The sequence below is a fragment of the Bos javanicus genome, chromosome 28, assembly GCF_032452875.1.
Source record: "Bos javanicus breed banteng chromosome 28, ARS-OSU_banteng_1.0, whole genome shotgun sequence".
Classification (NCBI taxonomy): Eukaryota; Metazoa; Chordata; class Mammalia; order Artiodactyla; family Bovidae; genus Bos; species Bos javanicus.
In genome coordinates, this window is record NC_083895.1 from 5,361,704 (window position 1) to 5,378,024 (window position 16,321).

The window sequence follows — 16,321 nt, forward strand, 5'->3', positions numbered from 1 at the left end:
TTGATTGATTTGTGGGGTGGCGCAGTGGTAAAGAATCCACCTGCCAATGCAGGAGATGTAGGTTCAATCCCTGGGTCAGGAAGATCCCCTGGAGAAGAAGTGAGCAGCCCGCTCCAGTATTCTTGCCTGGAGAATCCCCATGGTCAGAGGAGGAGCCTGGCTGGCTATAGTCCATGGCGTTGCAAGGAGTTAGACACGACAGAAGGAACTTAGCATCCACTCACGCACAAATCAATCAGTGCATGTGTGTGCTCAGTCTCTGAGCTGTCTGACTCTTTGAGACTCTATGGGATATAGTCTGCCAGGCTCCTCTGTCCATGGGGATTCTCCAGGCAAGAATAGTGGAGTGGCTTACCATGCCCTTCTCCAGGGGATCTTCCCAATCCAGGGATCAAACCCACATCTCTTCTGTCTCCTGCATTGGCAGATGGGTTCTTTACCACTAGTGCCACCTGGGAAGCTCTTGATTGATTTGTACCTCCATTCATTTGCAAAAGAGCTCTGAGGCAACCTAAAGTATGAGCTGTTCTTACACAGGGTTAAGAAAATAAATGTAGGAAAGGAAAGACGGCCATGGAAAGAAATCAGAAACAAATATAAATCCTGAGCCAAATTCCTCCTGCAACAAAGAACCTCAGGCTTGCCGAGGCTCGAGGCTCGTGGAGGCTGGAGCAGCGTGGGAACCAGGCAGTACACGGTTCTCACTGTGAGGAAAGAGCTGTGAAGAGCTCCTCGGAGCAAGCTCCTGGGCCTGATGGTAGTGATGCCAAGCATGATAAATAGCAGATTCCACAACACAGAGAAGCCAGGCCGCTGCCCGTGGGGATCCTGGAGCAGAGGGCAGGGCACAGCTGCTGAGCTGTGTGCGTTGAGGGCTCGCGGGGCCGCTCTGCCCCTGATCACCACATCTTCTTTTCCAGGTCACTCTGCACACGGGACTGGAAGTGCCAACGAACCTGGGGCGGCCAAAGCTGTCAGGCAACTAGCCTGCCAGGTCCCGCTCTGCGTGGCCGTCCCTCACTGCACTCACATAACCCCTGAGGGAGCACAGCCACATCCCGGGTGCAACCCAGCAGCCGCTGAGCATCTTAGAGACCCGCTTTCTTTGAGGGACGGAGAATGTCTGCAGGCCATGCTCATTGAGGCCACAGAGGGTGGTGAACATGGGTGCTTCCTGTCATTCCACCGGGCCTTACAGACACGAAGAAGGACATTTGTCAAGACAGCGAGGAAGTATTTGGGGTTTCGTTTGGTTTCCTGCCTTCTGTTTTCAATGCTTGTCTTTTGCAGGGGGCAGGGAGGCGGGCAAGGGGAGAGCAGACCCTGTGACGAGCATTCTGAGAGCAGGAGTCGGGGGACACTCGGGAATCCTGTATCCTTGGTGTCAAGTCTTTGCTGGACACACCACTTCAGAGAACAAAGGGTGCCGGCTCCCATCTCTGCCAGGAAGTGTCATCCTTCAGGTTTTCAGTTCTGGCATATTCAGTGTGTTACGCCACTTGCAGACGAAGCCAGGATGCACAGAGAGGGACGTTAATTATTCATCTTGCTCTTTGCCGCTCCCATTGAACTGTTGAGAACTTTTTCAAACAGTTTCCTTAGGTCCTTCATTAATCAACCAGTCTCTCTCCCCTCCCCACCCCCTCACACACACGTGCGCATACACACACCAGTCTCCTAAAATTCATTCACTCGGTTCTTAAACACAAAACCCTGGAATCTGAATCACTGTGCGCCGAGTCTCCACCTGGTGATGGCTTTTTTCGGGAGATGGCTCCCCGAGAAGTTAGCTGCAAACCCGAGTTACTCTTCTGAGCTGCGAGGCTCTCAGATTCCTGAGACGTGAGGCCCTGGGGAAGCCTCTTATACTCAGTCCACCATCACTTGAGACCATCCACGGCCACCATGACAGCATCGTGATAACAAGGAGTGGCCCGATGGCAGGGGAGGCTGTGCCCTGGGGCAGGCAGGACTCTGCAGAAGGCAGGAAACAGTGGACGCTGCCGTGTTCCTGGCCTTCACCATTCCTCGGTGTGAGGGCTCCACGTGGCTGCCGTGGGCTCCGGGATGAGCCCGCCCCTCCCTGCTGGGAACGCTAACCTTCTCCCTGCAGTCCGCCTCTCGAAAAGAGCCTGCTCCGGGGTCTGAACCCAGCTGCGCCCCTCTGCTCTCCTCCCCGTCTCTTCTTCCTTGTTGCCTGCCACCTCCCTGTCCAACTGGTAGTAAGCCTTTCTCTCTCCTTTTTAAAAGAATATATTTTATCAAGCATTATTTTTGAGGTCGAGGAGTAACTTGTCTATTTGCTGGCTTGGATTTTTATAAAACTTAGCCCGTAAACCGGCACTGACTGTGTTTACTTGGTCCTACCTGCTCGTTTAGACGCTGCACTTGCTTTCGGAGTCAGCCCGGCCAGCGCTGTGCAGATCCTACTAGCCTCTATTCAGCAGATGCGACAATCCTACCTCAAGCCCCTGCTCCCAGACGAAGACTGCCGGCCCAACTGTGCCCACCAAGGTGGCCAGGGAGACTGGCCGCCCACGTCTGCAGGAGTCTTCTGGTGCTGTCTAAGCCCCTGCTGCCCAGGTCCCGGCAGCCACCCACTCAGTCGAGGTCCAGCCTCCTCCTTCCATCCAGCAGGTGGTTCCCAGCGCACACAGAGGTGCCCCGCACCCCGCAAAGCTCCAGCCAGAGCCCAGCAAGCGACGCGCACGGCATCCGCATCCTCGCAGCTGCCTGTCTCTTCTCCGCCCCCAGCATCCTTTCATCTCACTCCGGGGCCACGGCTCTGGGGGACTCCACGTGGAGGGTGGGTAAAGTTCTTAAAGACTGGAGGCCCCAGAGGAGCCCCTGCCTTCCCGGGGCAGGAAGCCGAGGCCAGCAGGTCCAGAGGCATCGGCACTGGGAATATCTTTGGGGAAAGACAAGCCCAGTGAGCTGGGAGCGAGGTATGGCTGGGAAGGCAGCCACAGACGGCCTGGCAGAAGTGGCTCCTTTCAGTGGAGTCTGGGTGAGAGGCTGGGAGCTCCCAGGATCATCGAAGCTGGGTGACCCTGCAACCCAGGCTCTGCGTCTTCGGGGAGGAGCTCCTTGGGATCAGCCTGCACTTGGTGGCACCCTTGGGAGAGCAGTATCTGGGTCAGAGGGAGATGGGCAAGGGAGGAGGAAGGCCTCCTGAGGAATAACATGACTTCCTTCCCACCAGCAGCAGCAGCGGCCCCAAGGCCCTATGAGTGCAGGAGCAGGCGAGCACCTGCCTTTCCCGGCTCCTCTGGGGCCAGAAGCAATACAGCTGAAACCGAGCCCTGCTCAGGTGGGCCGACAGCCACTCTCCTGTCCTCAGCACAAAACAACTTCTAGGAGCAAGAATGGACCACAGGGACAAGGCAGGTCCACGTGTTCTTGAGGGAGCAACAGAATGAAGGAGGGACTCAACAACAACTCATGGTTCGTGTTATGCTCTCAAGAAGCCTGGGCTTCAGAGCCACTGCAGGGGTTCTCATCTGCCATCGGATTCCCTTTCCTTTACAACGTGGTGTCATCTCTGTACATAAGGTGGTATCAAGAGGATGCTTTGGTTGAAGGATAACTTGGTGTTTGTCTATTGAGCAGTTTCAGTGAGAAAGGAATTCAAACTAATTTAAGATGTCAAGTTCCATTTCATTGTAAATAATGCCCCAGCCACATAGATCTGCAGTTTGTTCTTTGCTAGTGAGCAGGTTTGGTCAAAGAGTATGCCTTTCCTTTTAGAATTAATCTCCTTAAAAATTATCCAATAGCATCTCACTGAGTAGCACCCAAGCTCCTAATTCAAAGCAAGGTAAGACATCACACACAGCCGCTTTTCCTGCTCTGTCCTATTTGGGAAAATAACGATCCCACCTGCCGCACAGAGTAACCAACCTGAAACCCATCAAACTGTACATAGTCCAGGATGAGTCTTCAGCACTATACGTACTCTGTCGTTTCGACAGTGCCCTCAGGCGCCCCATGGCCCCCTGCCCCTCTGGTGCCCCTGCCCTCTGCCTACCAGAGCATTCTCAGGAAGGGACCAGGATGCAGGAGCCATGTGTACTTCTTCCAGGGATATTTGCATCCAAGCCTCAGTTGAAAGGCTTGGTCCCCTGAGAAGGCGCATTTCAGAACAGGTGAGTAGGTTGCTTATAGATGAAGCTGCTGCCGGCTGTGAGGTATCGTATCCACATACAATCCCCAAAGCACTCAGCACGTCAACACTGAAAAACTATTGCAAGGCTGTGGGTGATGCCAGGAGTTCTCAGTCTCAGCACTCTTGACATTTGGCACAGCGGGGGCCTGTCCTATGCATCATAGGCTGTTTAGAAGCATCCTTGACCTCCCCTCAGTAGATGCCAGTAGTGCCCCAAATTAGCTGTGACACCTACAGGTGTCTACAGGACTTCCCTGGTGGTCCAGTGGTTAAGAATTCACCTGCCAATGCAGGGGACACGGGTTCAATCCCTGGTCTGGGAAGATCCCACATGCCGCAGGGCAACTAAGCCCAAGAAGCCTACACACCCTAGAACCCATGCTCTGCAACAAGAGAAGCCAGTGTAGTGAGAAGCCTGCGCCCCACAGCTAGAGAGCAGCCCCCACTCGCTACAACCAGAGAAAGTTTGCACACAGCAACAAAGACCCAGTGCAGCCAAAAATACATAATAAAATATATTTTTAAAAAACAACTAATTAAAAAAAAAAGCTTTAAAAGGATCTACAGACGTTGCCAAGTATGCCCAGGGGACTCCCTGGCTGCGAACCACTGGGTTATGCTAGCAGTTGGTCATGGGTCGACACGCAGAGTGGTGTGTGGGGCGTCCACGCTGTGGTCCCCAGAAAGCCTGAACCACAAACCTGTGGGCTTCATCCTAACACCCATGACCAGGCCTTCCCAAGTCTGCAGTGTCCTGCCAGAAAGGACAGGGCAGGAAAATGGGGGAGCCTCTCACCGAAGCCAGCCCGTCAGGTCTCACTTTGTATTCCTGAAGGGTCTCCAACCCACCACCATTCCCAGAAAGCCACACACTGCATCTGCGTTCTTCCCGGCCCACTTCTGACTAGAAGCTGCAGGAACGTCTTAGTAGGTGTGTGGCCTTCAACAGGTCAAAACGTCAAATCAGGCATCATCAGGAAGCTACTCAAGGCCTATGCAAATCCTGGAAACCACAGTGTTTCTTTCTCAAGCAAGCCAGGAGCTCCTGGCTATTCATCGGTCACATTCATTGATCCACGGCTTGAACTTTAAATGGACTATAAAACAGAGAAGAGTGGGTTTGGGGGAGAATGCCAGGCTCAGCCATCAGAAATGCCTCTTTCAACCCAGTACGGGTGGGGCCAAACCTCTTCAGTCTCTCTGTGCCTCAGTCTCCCCACCTGCATGTGGGCGCGGTCACACTAACCTACCTCATCTGGTGTGTTGTGATGATCGTAGAGTAACGCTTCTTCAAGAACAAAGTGGAGACTTGCATCTACTGAGTCCAGGCCAATGGTTCACACTTGGAGGACAGAGCCTGCACGGTGACTTTCCTGAGCCTCGTCTGACATGTCTTCCATCCAGGAGCACAGGTTGATTACACAGCTGCCTGGCCAGGAGTGCGTAAAACCAGATTCACCTGAGCACGGAGGAGACAGGACAACCAGTCCTGTTCTCAGAACGGCCTGCTTTGATGGCACGGTGTAAAGCACTGCATCTGCCTGCAGAAGCTGCCTTGAAACATGGAAAGAGTGACCGCCTTCCTGCCTTTGCAGTTATCTTAGCTCTCTTTTAAGGGGACCTTCAGCTGACGATGTTTCTCTTGTTTTCAAAGATCTCCACAGAAGGAACGGCTTTGAAAACCAACATCTAAGCATGAGAAGGCATACAGCCGAGCTACTATCTGGAAGGCAGGTTGGCCTAAAAGGTGGGGGGGGGGGGCCCGGTGTCCCCACGGGCTGGGACTCACCTGCACCATCTGTTGGGGGGGGTGGGGTTCATGGGTTTCTTGATGAATGATGTTGACTCAAGTCAGAGTAGCTGGGAGCTGAGACTGCAGCCAAGTTCTTAAGCCGGGAGGCATCGCTTTCTCTCAACGGGAGCGGAGGGCTGCCTGGCCCGGGTGCTGGGAGACCCAGGGAGCTCCTGGGCGCCACTCCCCAGACTAGGACCTCAGGAAGCCTCCAAGGAGAGAATCCAAGACAGGCTTCGGGTCTGGAAAAGTGACTGCTGGCAGTTGTGGACACAGGAGCGCAGTGGGTGTTTCCCGGGTGAGGCTGCAGCTGGGGAAGGGCCCTTCCAACTTCTCAGTGGTGACTGGACGTCTCAGGCCCCAGGGTTTTCTCAGCACCAAGAGGAAGTGCAGAGTGAGCAAAGCAGAAAACATTAAATGCATGATGTAGAATTGCTGCTTTCGCACTCAGCTGTTGTATTAAGCATGAGAGATGTGTGTTTAATGTTGGCAAAGGAACTTTCAAAGTAGCAAAAAGCTTTGTGTCCTTGTTTTAGCTGTCGATGACGGAAGCTCCATCTTCCTGTCTTTCTTTACCCTGCTTTCCCCCTCCCCCGCTCCTCCCCCACTGCGCCACTGTCTGTCGGGAGCTGCTGCCATAGGGTGGCAGCCCTTGGTCCCATTGGTGTTCACATTCCACTGGAAACCCGGAGGAGGGAGGTGGGGGGATGGTATGCAACTTTTTTCTAATTTTTGTATTGGTATGCCAAGCGTTTGTATTTTTTGAATTGCAAACACTGTGCTTTCTGGTCTTCGGGGGTTGGTTGGACTTTGTGTATCGCCTTTTGGAAAACTTGAGTTTTACCACAACCTTAAGCAGATTTGAAATAAATTCTTTTGACACTGCCAACAGCTGAAAGACAAGGTCTGATCTGTGCTTACTGATCAGCAGCAAGGTCTGCCTCTCTTCAAAGTTGCCTAAGTGCCAGCTGGATGGGACAGAGGCTGCAGTGGGATGGGGTGGGGGCCCGGGGAGGCCCAAGGTCAATGTGCTCAGGAAATCATGAAGTAAATATGCTGTGTGCTAAGTCGCTTCAGCCGGGTCCGACCCTTTGTGACCCCATGGACTGTAGCCTGCCAGGGTCCTCTGTCCATGGGATTCTCCAGGCAAGAATACTAGAGTGGGTTGCCATGCCCTTCTCCAGGGGATCTTCCTGACCCAGGGAACGAACTCACTTCTGTCTCCTGCGTTGGCAGGTGGGTTCTTTACCACTAGCACCATATGACTCTCAATTATAAGGTACCATCTCAAACAGTACATGAAACTCATTTTTGCAAGTAATTGGTAAGAGTTAACACATAGTTGAGATAAATTCATGAATGAAAAGTGGATCATGGGCTGCAAGTGGAAGCTAACTAAGATTTGGGGAAAATGTCCTAATTGACCTGGGAGGATGAAGGAGACTGACCAGCCCCTTCACCCACAGACTGAGCCTGGTGTCTGACTGAAAACTGTCTTTTCTCAAATTGTGCTTCCCAAGAACAGCTGTCTCCCATGCCCCCACAGCTGGCGACCTGGTGTCAGCCTTCTGTCACCTGCCGGACCACCGAGTGGTTTAGCCAGGTTTCAGGGCCAGTTGCGGACTCTGAGAGCAGAGGGCAGGACATCCCTTAGAGGGAACTCTTGGCATCAACACAAAGAGAAGGAAGCAGAATCTGGCCAAGGGAGACCCAGCAAAGGCCTCGGCCATTCAGCTCAGTTACCCAGAGCTGGGACGTCAGTCATCACTGCCTGGGACATTACAGGGGGCAGGCATCCCTGAGAAGAGCTCACTGCTGAAGCAGGTACCTCAGCGCTCTTGGCAGAGGGTCTGCAGGGACACGGCAGGGCCCACCAGTCCACGCCCCATGCCACACACAGGTTTCCCCTCAAGTTTAGGGAGAGGCTCCTCCAGAGTCGTGGAGAGGGAAGCTGAGACGAGCCAGGCTGGCTGGTCCTGGAGCTGCACAGACCCTCACCGTTTGCCTGGACTCCGTCAACCCCCACCCCCACCCCAGCATCCCTGCTCCAGACTCCCATCCCCTGGGGGGCGGGGGCACGGAAGACCTGAGCTTCAGGTTGCCAAGGCCCTTCTCAGCCCAGGGTTCCCGCGCTTGTCGACTTACCACCAACACTGGGGACGTGGAGCACTGGAGACATCTGGGTAACCACCTGGGAACAGACTCCTTCCTGCCTGCCCCCTGGGTGACTGTAGCCCTGCCTCCACTTGCCGGTCAGGGTCAGTTACCTCTGCAAGCTGGTGCCCACTGTTGCCCGGGCAAGAGCCTTGGTTCAGTGAAACACAGCTGCGCTCTCTACTTCCTTCTTTGACCACAAGGCCAAGCGCTGTGGGGACGGGAATCAAGAATTCCCTAAGCAGGTGCCTGGGATTAAGGGCAGATGGTAGTGTTGTATGGCACCAGGACCGATCCACCCAGGTGTATCCATGATCAGGGAGATGCCCTGCGAAGGGGAGGGGCGCTGAGTATGCAAGACACAGCAAGGAAGCACTTAAGCTCCCCCCGAGCGTGGGCTCCTCCCGTGGCAGCACTGCTCTCCACGGTCACTTCTCTCTGCTGCCAGCCTTGCTGGAGGAAGCCTCATGAACGGGGAATAAACAGCATGGTCTTACACGCGACCATCAGTGCTGGTCATGCAGGCTTGCTTGTCACCCTTACACCTGACTATTTCCAGAGCGCCCAGTGGTTACATGGCTCCTCTGTATTTACTCCATAAATTAAAAGGTGAAACAAGAAACAAGGAAAGCAATTTACACTAGGAGCTTGCATGCTTTTCCAGAATTGACTAGCCTGGGACTCTGGTCGAGAGTTGGGCCAAGTGCTCAGTTATCTGAGCCACAAAGGCTCATGGGAGGTGGGGTGAGGTGGGACTGCTGGGTTTCCTGGCTCCCTGTCAATAAGACAAGGAGTTAAACTGACCGGGTACCCACTCCAGTAGGTCATTTCCAGCTCCTCAGATTTTTCCTAGGGCTTTGTCACGTTTGGTGAACTTCCCTGGTAGCTCAGTCAGTAAAGCGTCCGCCTGCAATGAGGGAGACCCGGGTTTGATCCCTGGGTCGGGAAGATCCCCTGGAGAAGGAAATGGCAACCCAGTCCAGCACTCTTGCCTGGAAAATCCCATGGACGGAGGAGCCTGGTGGGCTACAGTCCATGGGGTCGCAAAGAGTCGGACACAACTGTTTCACACCTTCTTAAAAAAAAAAAAAAAGAAAAAAAAAAAACACTTAAAAACTGCCAAGGACTTCACTGGTGGTCCTAGTGGTAAGGAATCCACCTGCCAATGGTTCCATCCCTGGTCCGGGAAGACCCCACAGGCAGTAGAACAACTAAGGCTGCACTCCGTAACTGCTGAACCCATGCACCTAGAGCCCGTGCTCTGCGACAAGAAGCCAGCACAACCAGAAACCCTTGTGCCACAACCAGAGCAGCCCACATGCAACGATGCAGGGACAAAAGACTCAGCTCAGCCCAAAACGAGCTAATTAAAATAAGTCTGCCAAAATATAGACCCTAATGAATACTGCCTTTCAAAATAAACCAGGAAAAAAAAAAAAACTTCCAGTGTTTTAATTTAATAAAACATTTCCAATTTTGCTTCAATTGAAAATATATTTTGAACAATGTAAATGCCTTCCAAGTCAACTTATGAGTCACTTAAGAGAGTCAACCAGTGGTGAAAAGTACCCCTCTGTTTTCCCCAAAACTTTATTATTTATTAGGTTTAGATCTGAATTTTTGGACAGTGGGGGGAAAAAAAACAGCCAAAAATGAAGACCTTTTTTTTAAGTGTCACAAGCTTTAGGAAGTTCCAATACTTTCAATAAGGGCAATACTATTTAAAAATATGTGTATGGCTGCCCCAAGTGATGACTTTGAAGGAGATAACATTTAACTTACTGGTTGTGTTTTTTAACAGTCATGTTCATTTTTATCAAAAAGTTGTGTTTTATTTATACAGCTTCTTATAAAGTAGATTTTATACACCTTAGGTAGGCTGAAAATGTGAATTGCTTTTCCCACAAAACAACTGACAAATTATCACATTCTTAATTCTTTCATGATTAAACATTTTTAGAAAATTATAAACCAATTTTAAGCTAATTATTAGCACCTACAAATCTGTAAAATTATGAAATATCTACAAGTAAACGCACAAGGCACCAGTGAAAGTGAAACTTGAGTGAACCTCACTGGAGAATATTAAACATTCTTCTCAATAATTCGACTTCAGATTCATGTTGCAGTTGGCCCAATGTGGTTATCATAAAAAAACAGATACTTTAGTAGCTAGAAATTAATTATTTCTTTTCCTTAAGATAAAAAAGTCTGTGAAATACAAAATAAATAAGAATAATCTGGAAGTCTTGTAGGGGTCCAGTTTCGGTCCATTTGGCACTTTCCCATTTCTCTATTTTATAAAATAACGTCATTTAGCCACTCTGGAAGAATTTATTTTCTTGATATCAACTTGGCTCAGAATCAATGTCCCATTTTTGAATTTTCCAACCTGTCCAATCCGTCCACTTGACAAAATACTTGGAACAGACTTCTTCTTTTTTGATTTCCTACATTTAAAGTGAGAGAAAATTACTGTAATCAAGCTTTAAACAAATGATTCCAGCACCACAACCAGGCCACCTGGGTCTGTTCCTGTGAACTCTCAGCTCTTCCCAGGCACGGCCCCCGACCCAATGTAGTACCACCTCCTTCTTGCGGTCCCTGAACTGCCTCCTGCCTCAGGGCCTTTCCACTGGTTTCTTCTACCCTGAATAATCTGCTACCGGGTCTTTCCAGATCTTCCTCTTTATTCAGTTCTCAAGACTCAGATGTGGCTTCCTTAGAACAACACACCAGCCCACCCTCAGTGACATTCCCTCATACTGTGCTAAACTTCAACCTCCTCACGAAGACTGCCAGCTTCCCTGGTGGCTCAGATGGTAAAGAATCTGCTTGCAACTGGGTTCGATCCCTGGTTGGGAAGATCCCCTGGAAGAGGGCATGGCAACCCATTCCAGTATTCTTGCCTGGAGAATCCCATGGACAGAAGAGTCTGGTGGACTACAGTCCATGGGGTCTGCAAAGAATCGACACAGCTGAGAGACTAACACTTTCACGAAGCCTGCCCAGACTTGACAAGCCCTATGTATCTGTTTATAGGTTTTAATGTGTCTCCCGCCCTAAAATGTAAGCTCCTCCAGGGCAGGGACCCTCAATGTGCTCATGGCTGTACCCCTCACATCTATGTGCCCAGCACACAGAAGACAGACCACACAGCCAGAAACAACTGATCAGCTTCCAGCTGTAGACAAAAGTAGATTTTGAAACAGTAATTTCAGAAGAGAAAAAGAGGTACTTGAATGAAAGCTAGGAAATAAGCAGAATGGCAGAAAATCAAGGTTCTACTACTCAAACCCCAGTGCTCTCCCTTGTGTGGCTGTGGACAGGCAGGCAGCACAGACCCCGGCCGGCCATGCTGACCCAGCAGCACCTCTCTTAGGAGGGAACAGAGGTCTTGTTGGAAACTTCAGTCCCAGCTTTTCCATCAGTCACTGCACACGTCTGGTGCTTGAAAACAGGTTCCTTATTCAATTCTGAGGGAGTCACCTCATCTTGGACAATTCACTAAATCCTGTATTCCGCCCTCAAGGGCCTGATTTAGGATAAAAGTGCAGCGCTGCACCAGGCTAGAAATACCACATCCATTCAAGGTATCACCTTCAGAACTAACCAAAAGGTTTATCCAAATCGTTCCACCCCAGTGCCTAACTATCACTTACCTGTCTTCCTGCCCTTTCCTCTTCTTTTTCTTGAAAATATCTGTGTCCTTGGCCTGATTTCAGAATCAAAGAAAAAATATGTATCCATAATGGATAATGGAGATTCAAAAAAAGGCAAGAGATTTGTCACCAAAAGCCACAGAGATACCATTTATTTTTAATATTTTTTCAGGTAGGCACATTAAACGTAACTGACTCAAAGTTTCATCCTAAAACCCTTTCAAGACTGTGAAAGGCCATTCAGAGAAAATGAACAGCAGGAAGGTCAAACCTTCCATTTTAAGCAAAAGGGAGGGAACATAACATCCACATACCCTTGTGGTTTGTCATAAGTCCGTGTGTTCTATACAACACAAAAGGCAAAAGAAACAACTTGATATAGCGCAAGGATCAAAGCAGCTCATAGTACCTGAACAGGAGTCGGCCATTTCAAAGCAAACCTTTCATGTAAATGAGTCAGATTACGTGGCTGGTATCACAAAATGCAGCTGACTCAAAGAAGTAGACATAACAGTTATTTAACCCTAGGCTTGTTGTTGCCTAGACTGCTTTCCAAGCAGAGGGGTCCAGCATTGCGCTGCGGCAGACTGACACCATCTTTCCATTCTAGTTTAATAAAGAGGCTATGACACCTACCATTCTCTTTTCTTCTTCCTTTGCTGCCTTCTTTTCTTTGATGTGCTCCTGCAAAACCTTGTAATTCACATAACTATTTTTGGGAGGCTGAAACGAGAAAGTACACTTATCATTTTTTATCTTGCAAACACTTCCCAGCATCCCCCATCCTGCCTTGGTCAGGTGTTCCCCTCTGCCGTAACCCGATGGGGGTGGAAGGCAGAGGCAGCCACTCACCTGAGCACCCAGCATAATGGCACGTTCCCGTTCCAGGACTCTCTCCTTTCCTTTTCCATAGCCTGTGATCCCAAACCGGTGCACTTCCAAGCGAGCCTGCAGACACAAAGCACAGTCAGACTCAAGTGCCTTCCAAAGACTCCACAAAGGGAACACAGCCGGAGAGGTACTGCCCATCAGACACGACGCGCTACACCCCCAGTGCTATTATGTGTGACCTGCAGTGGCTGGCTACACCGCGTAAGAGTTCTGTCATGGTGGCAGGTAAGCAGCTTTGGGGAGCTCTCATGAAGGTTCATGAATTCCCCACACTGTTCTCCCACATTTAATGCATGCAGCTGAAGCTGAGATTTCTCTGCATACAAATCAGTGATAAAATGAGGATGACCCACAGAGCTCTGTGGTGCTTTGAAGTGAAGTGAAGTGAAGTCGCTCAGTCGTGCCCAACTCTTTGCGACCCCATGGACAGTAGCCTGCACCAAGCTCTTCCGTCCATGGGATTTTCTAGGCAAGAGTACTGGAGTGGGTTGCTGTTTCCTTCTCCAGGGAATCTTCCCGACCCAGGGATTGAACCCAGGTCTCCTGCATTTTAGACAGATGCTTTACCGTCTGAGCCACCAGGGAAGTCCTTGTGGTGTTTTAGATGTGCCCTAAAACAAGCTGTTACCTGCAAAGGCAACAAAGCACCTCCCCAGACATATCTACTCACACCAAGAAACCGTTTATCACAGCAGCTTCAAACACAGGTCCATTTTCTTTAAAAACATTGTTGGAACTTCCCTGGTGCAGTGGTTAAAAAATCTGCCTTGCAATGCAGGGGATATGGGTCTGATCCCTAGTCAGGGAACTAAAATCCCACAGGCCAAGGAGCTATGAGCCTGAGCACGCCGTCGCCTGTGCACCACAACCAAAGATCCCACACAACACAATTAAGATTCAGTGCAGCCAAATAAATAAATACATTAAAAAAAACAACTTAAAAAAATACATTATATATAAAAAACATATTGTAAAACAGAAAAAGACACCAATATCCACTCATGGCAGCTGAACTACTTCCTATCTTTTTTCTCACACATTTTTTTTTTAATTGGAGGCCAATTACTTTACAATATTATAGTGGTTTTTGCCATACATTCACATGAATCAGCCATGGTTGTACATGTGTTCCCAATTCTGAACCTCCCCCCTGCCCCCGCCACCCCATCCTATCCCTCAGGGTCATCCCAGTGCACAAGCCCTGTCTCATGCATTGAACCTGGACTGGCAATCTGTTTCAAATATGATAATATACATGTTTCAATGCTATTCTCTCAAATCATCCCACCCTCGTCTTCTCCCACAGAGTCCAAAAGTCTGTTCTTTATATCTGTGTCTCTTTTGCTGTCTCGCATATAGGGTCATCATTATCATCTATCTAAATTCCATATGTATGTGTTAATATACGGTATTGGTGTTTCTCTTTCTGGCTTACTTCACTCTGTACAACAGGCTCCAGTTTCATCCACCTCATTAGAACTAATTCAAATGCATTCTTTTTAATGGCTGAGTAATATTCCATCGTGTATAGGTACCACAGCTTTCTTATCCATTCATCTGCTGATGAACATCTAGGTTGCTTCCATGTCCTGGCTATTGTAAACAGTGCTGCGATGAACATTGGGGTACACATGTCTCTTTCAGTTTTGGTTTCCTCAGCATGTGTGCCCAGCAGTGGGATTGCTGGGTCATATGGCAGTTCTATTTCCAGTTTTTTAAGGAATCTCCACACTGTTCTCCACAGTGGCTGTACTAGTTTGCATTCCCACCAACAGTGTAAGAGGCTTCCCTTTTCTCCACATCCTCTCCAGCATTTATTGTTTGTAGACTTTTTGACAGCAGCCGTTGTGACTGGCGTGAGATGGTACCTCATTGTGGTTTTGATTTGCATTTCTCTGATCATGAGTGATGTTGAGCATCTTTTCATGTGTTTGTTAGCTATCTGTATGTCTTCTTTGGCGAAATGTCTGTTTAGTTCTTTGGCCCACTTTTTGATTGGGTCATTTATTTTTCTGGTATTGAGCTGCATGAGCTGCTTGTTTATTTTTGAGATTAATTCACTGTCAGTTGCTTCATTTGCTATTATTTTCTCCCATTCTGAAGGCTGCCTTTTCACCTTGCTTATAGTTTCCTTCATTGTGCAACCTTTTAAGTTTAATTAGGTCCCATTTGTTTACTTTTTTATTTCCATACTCTGGGAGGTGGATCATAGAGGATCCTGCTGTGATTTACATCAGAGAGCATTTTGCCTATGTTTTCCTCTAGGAGTTTTATAGCTTCTGGTCTTACATTTAGATCTTTAATCTATTTTGAGTTTATTTCTGTGTATGGTGTTAGAAAGTGTTCTAGTTTCATTCTTTTACAAGTCGTTGACCAGTTTTCCCAGCCCCACTTGTTAAAGAGATTGTCTTTTCTCAATTGTATATTCTTTCCTCCTTTGTCAAAGATAAGGTGTCCATAGGTGCATGGATTTATCTCTGGGCTTTCTATTTTGTTCCATTGATCTATGTTTCTGTCTTTGTGCCAGTACCATACTGTCTTGATGACTGTGGCTTTGTAGTATAGCCTGAAGTCAGGCAGGTTGATTCTTCCAGTTCCATTCTTCTTTCTCAAGATTGCTTTGGCTATTCGAGGTTTTTTGTATTTCCATACAAATTGTGAAATTATTTGTTCTAGTTCTCTCTGAGAAATACCATGCGTAGCTTGATAGGGACTATACTGAATCTATAGATTGCTATGGGTAGTATACTCATTTTCACTATATTGATTCTTCCGATCCACAAACATGGTATATTTCTCCATCTATTTGTGTCCTCTTTGATTTCTTTCATCAGTGTTTTATAGTTTTCTATATATAGGTCTTCTGTTTCTTTAGATAGATTTATTCCTAAGTATTTGATTCTTCTCTTTGCAATGGTGAATGAAATTGTTTCCTTAATTTCTCTGTTTTCTCATTGTTAGTAATATAGGAATGCAAGGGATTTCTGTGTGTTAATTTTATATCTTGCAACTTTACTATATTAATTGATTAGCTCTAGTAATTTTCTGGTGGAGTCTTTAGGGTTTTCTATGTAGAGGATCACATCATCTGCAAACAGTGAGAGTTTTACTTCTTCTTTTCCAATCTGGATTCCTTTTCTTTCTTTTTCTTCTCTGATTGCTGTGGCTAAAACTTCCAAAACTATGTTGAATAGCAGCAGTGAGAGTGGGCACCCTTGTCTTGTTACTGACTTTAGGGGAAATGCTTTCAACTTTTCACCATTGAGGATAATGTTTGCTGTGGATTTATCAAATATGGCTTTTATTATGTTGAAGTATGTTCCTTCTATGCCTGCATTCTGGAGGGTTTTTATCATAAATGGATGTTGAATTTTGTCAAAGGCTTTCTCTCCCATCTATTGAGATAATCATATGGTTTTTATCTTTCAATTTGTTAATGTGGTGTATCACATTGATTAATTTGTGAATACTGAAGAATCCTTGCATCCCTGGGATAAGGCCCACTTGGTCATGACGTATGATCTTTTTAATATGTTGTTGGATTCTGTTTGCTAGAATTTTATTAAGGATTTTCGTATCTATGTTCATCAGTGATACTGGCCTGTAGTTTTCTTTTTTTGTGTGGCATCTTTGTCAGGTTTTGGTATTAGGGTGATG

The 16,321-nt window shown here is 48.2% G+C and overlaps 2 protein-coding genes across 2 annotated transcripts in view; one reads left to right on the forward strand and one right to left on the reverse strand.

Annotated features, from left to right (window-relative positions):
* The window catches only part of TRIM67 (tripartite motif containing 67), a 66,791-nt gene extending 59,850 nt beyond the window's left edge, over positions 1-6,941 (forward strand). Inside the window, exon 10 of the mRNA XM_061404812.1 lies at positions 921-6,941. Coding sequence (XP_061260796.1) covers positions 921-986 — 66 coding nt within the window. The 3' untranslated portion in view covers positions 987-6,941. The remainder of the gene's footprint in view (positions 1-920) is intronic.
* Positions 6,942-9,547: 2,606 nt separating this feature from the next.
* C28H1orf131 (chromosome 28 C1orf131 homolog) overlaps positions 9,548-16,321 on the reverse strand; it is a 32,779-nt gene continuing 26,005 nt past the window's right edge. The window contains exons 4-7 of the mRNA XM_061404816.1: positions 12,626-12,721; positions 12,410-12,496; positions 11,774-11,826; positions 9,548-10,561 (exon numbers count right to left, since the gene is read on the reverse strand). Coding sequence (XP_061260800.1) covers positions 10,423-10,561; positions 11,774-11,826; positions 12,410-12,496; positions 12,626-12,721 — 375 coding nt within the window. The 3' untranslated portion in view covers positions 9,548-10,422. The remainder of the gene's footprint in view (positions 10,562-11,773; positions 11,827-12,409; positions 12,497-12,625; positions 12,722-16,321) is intronic.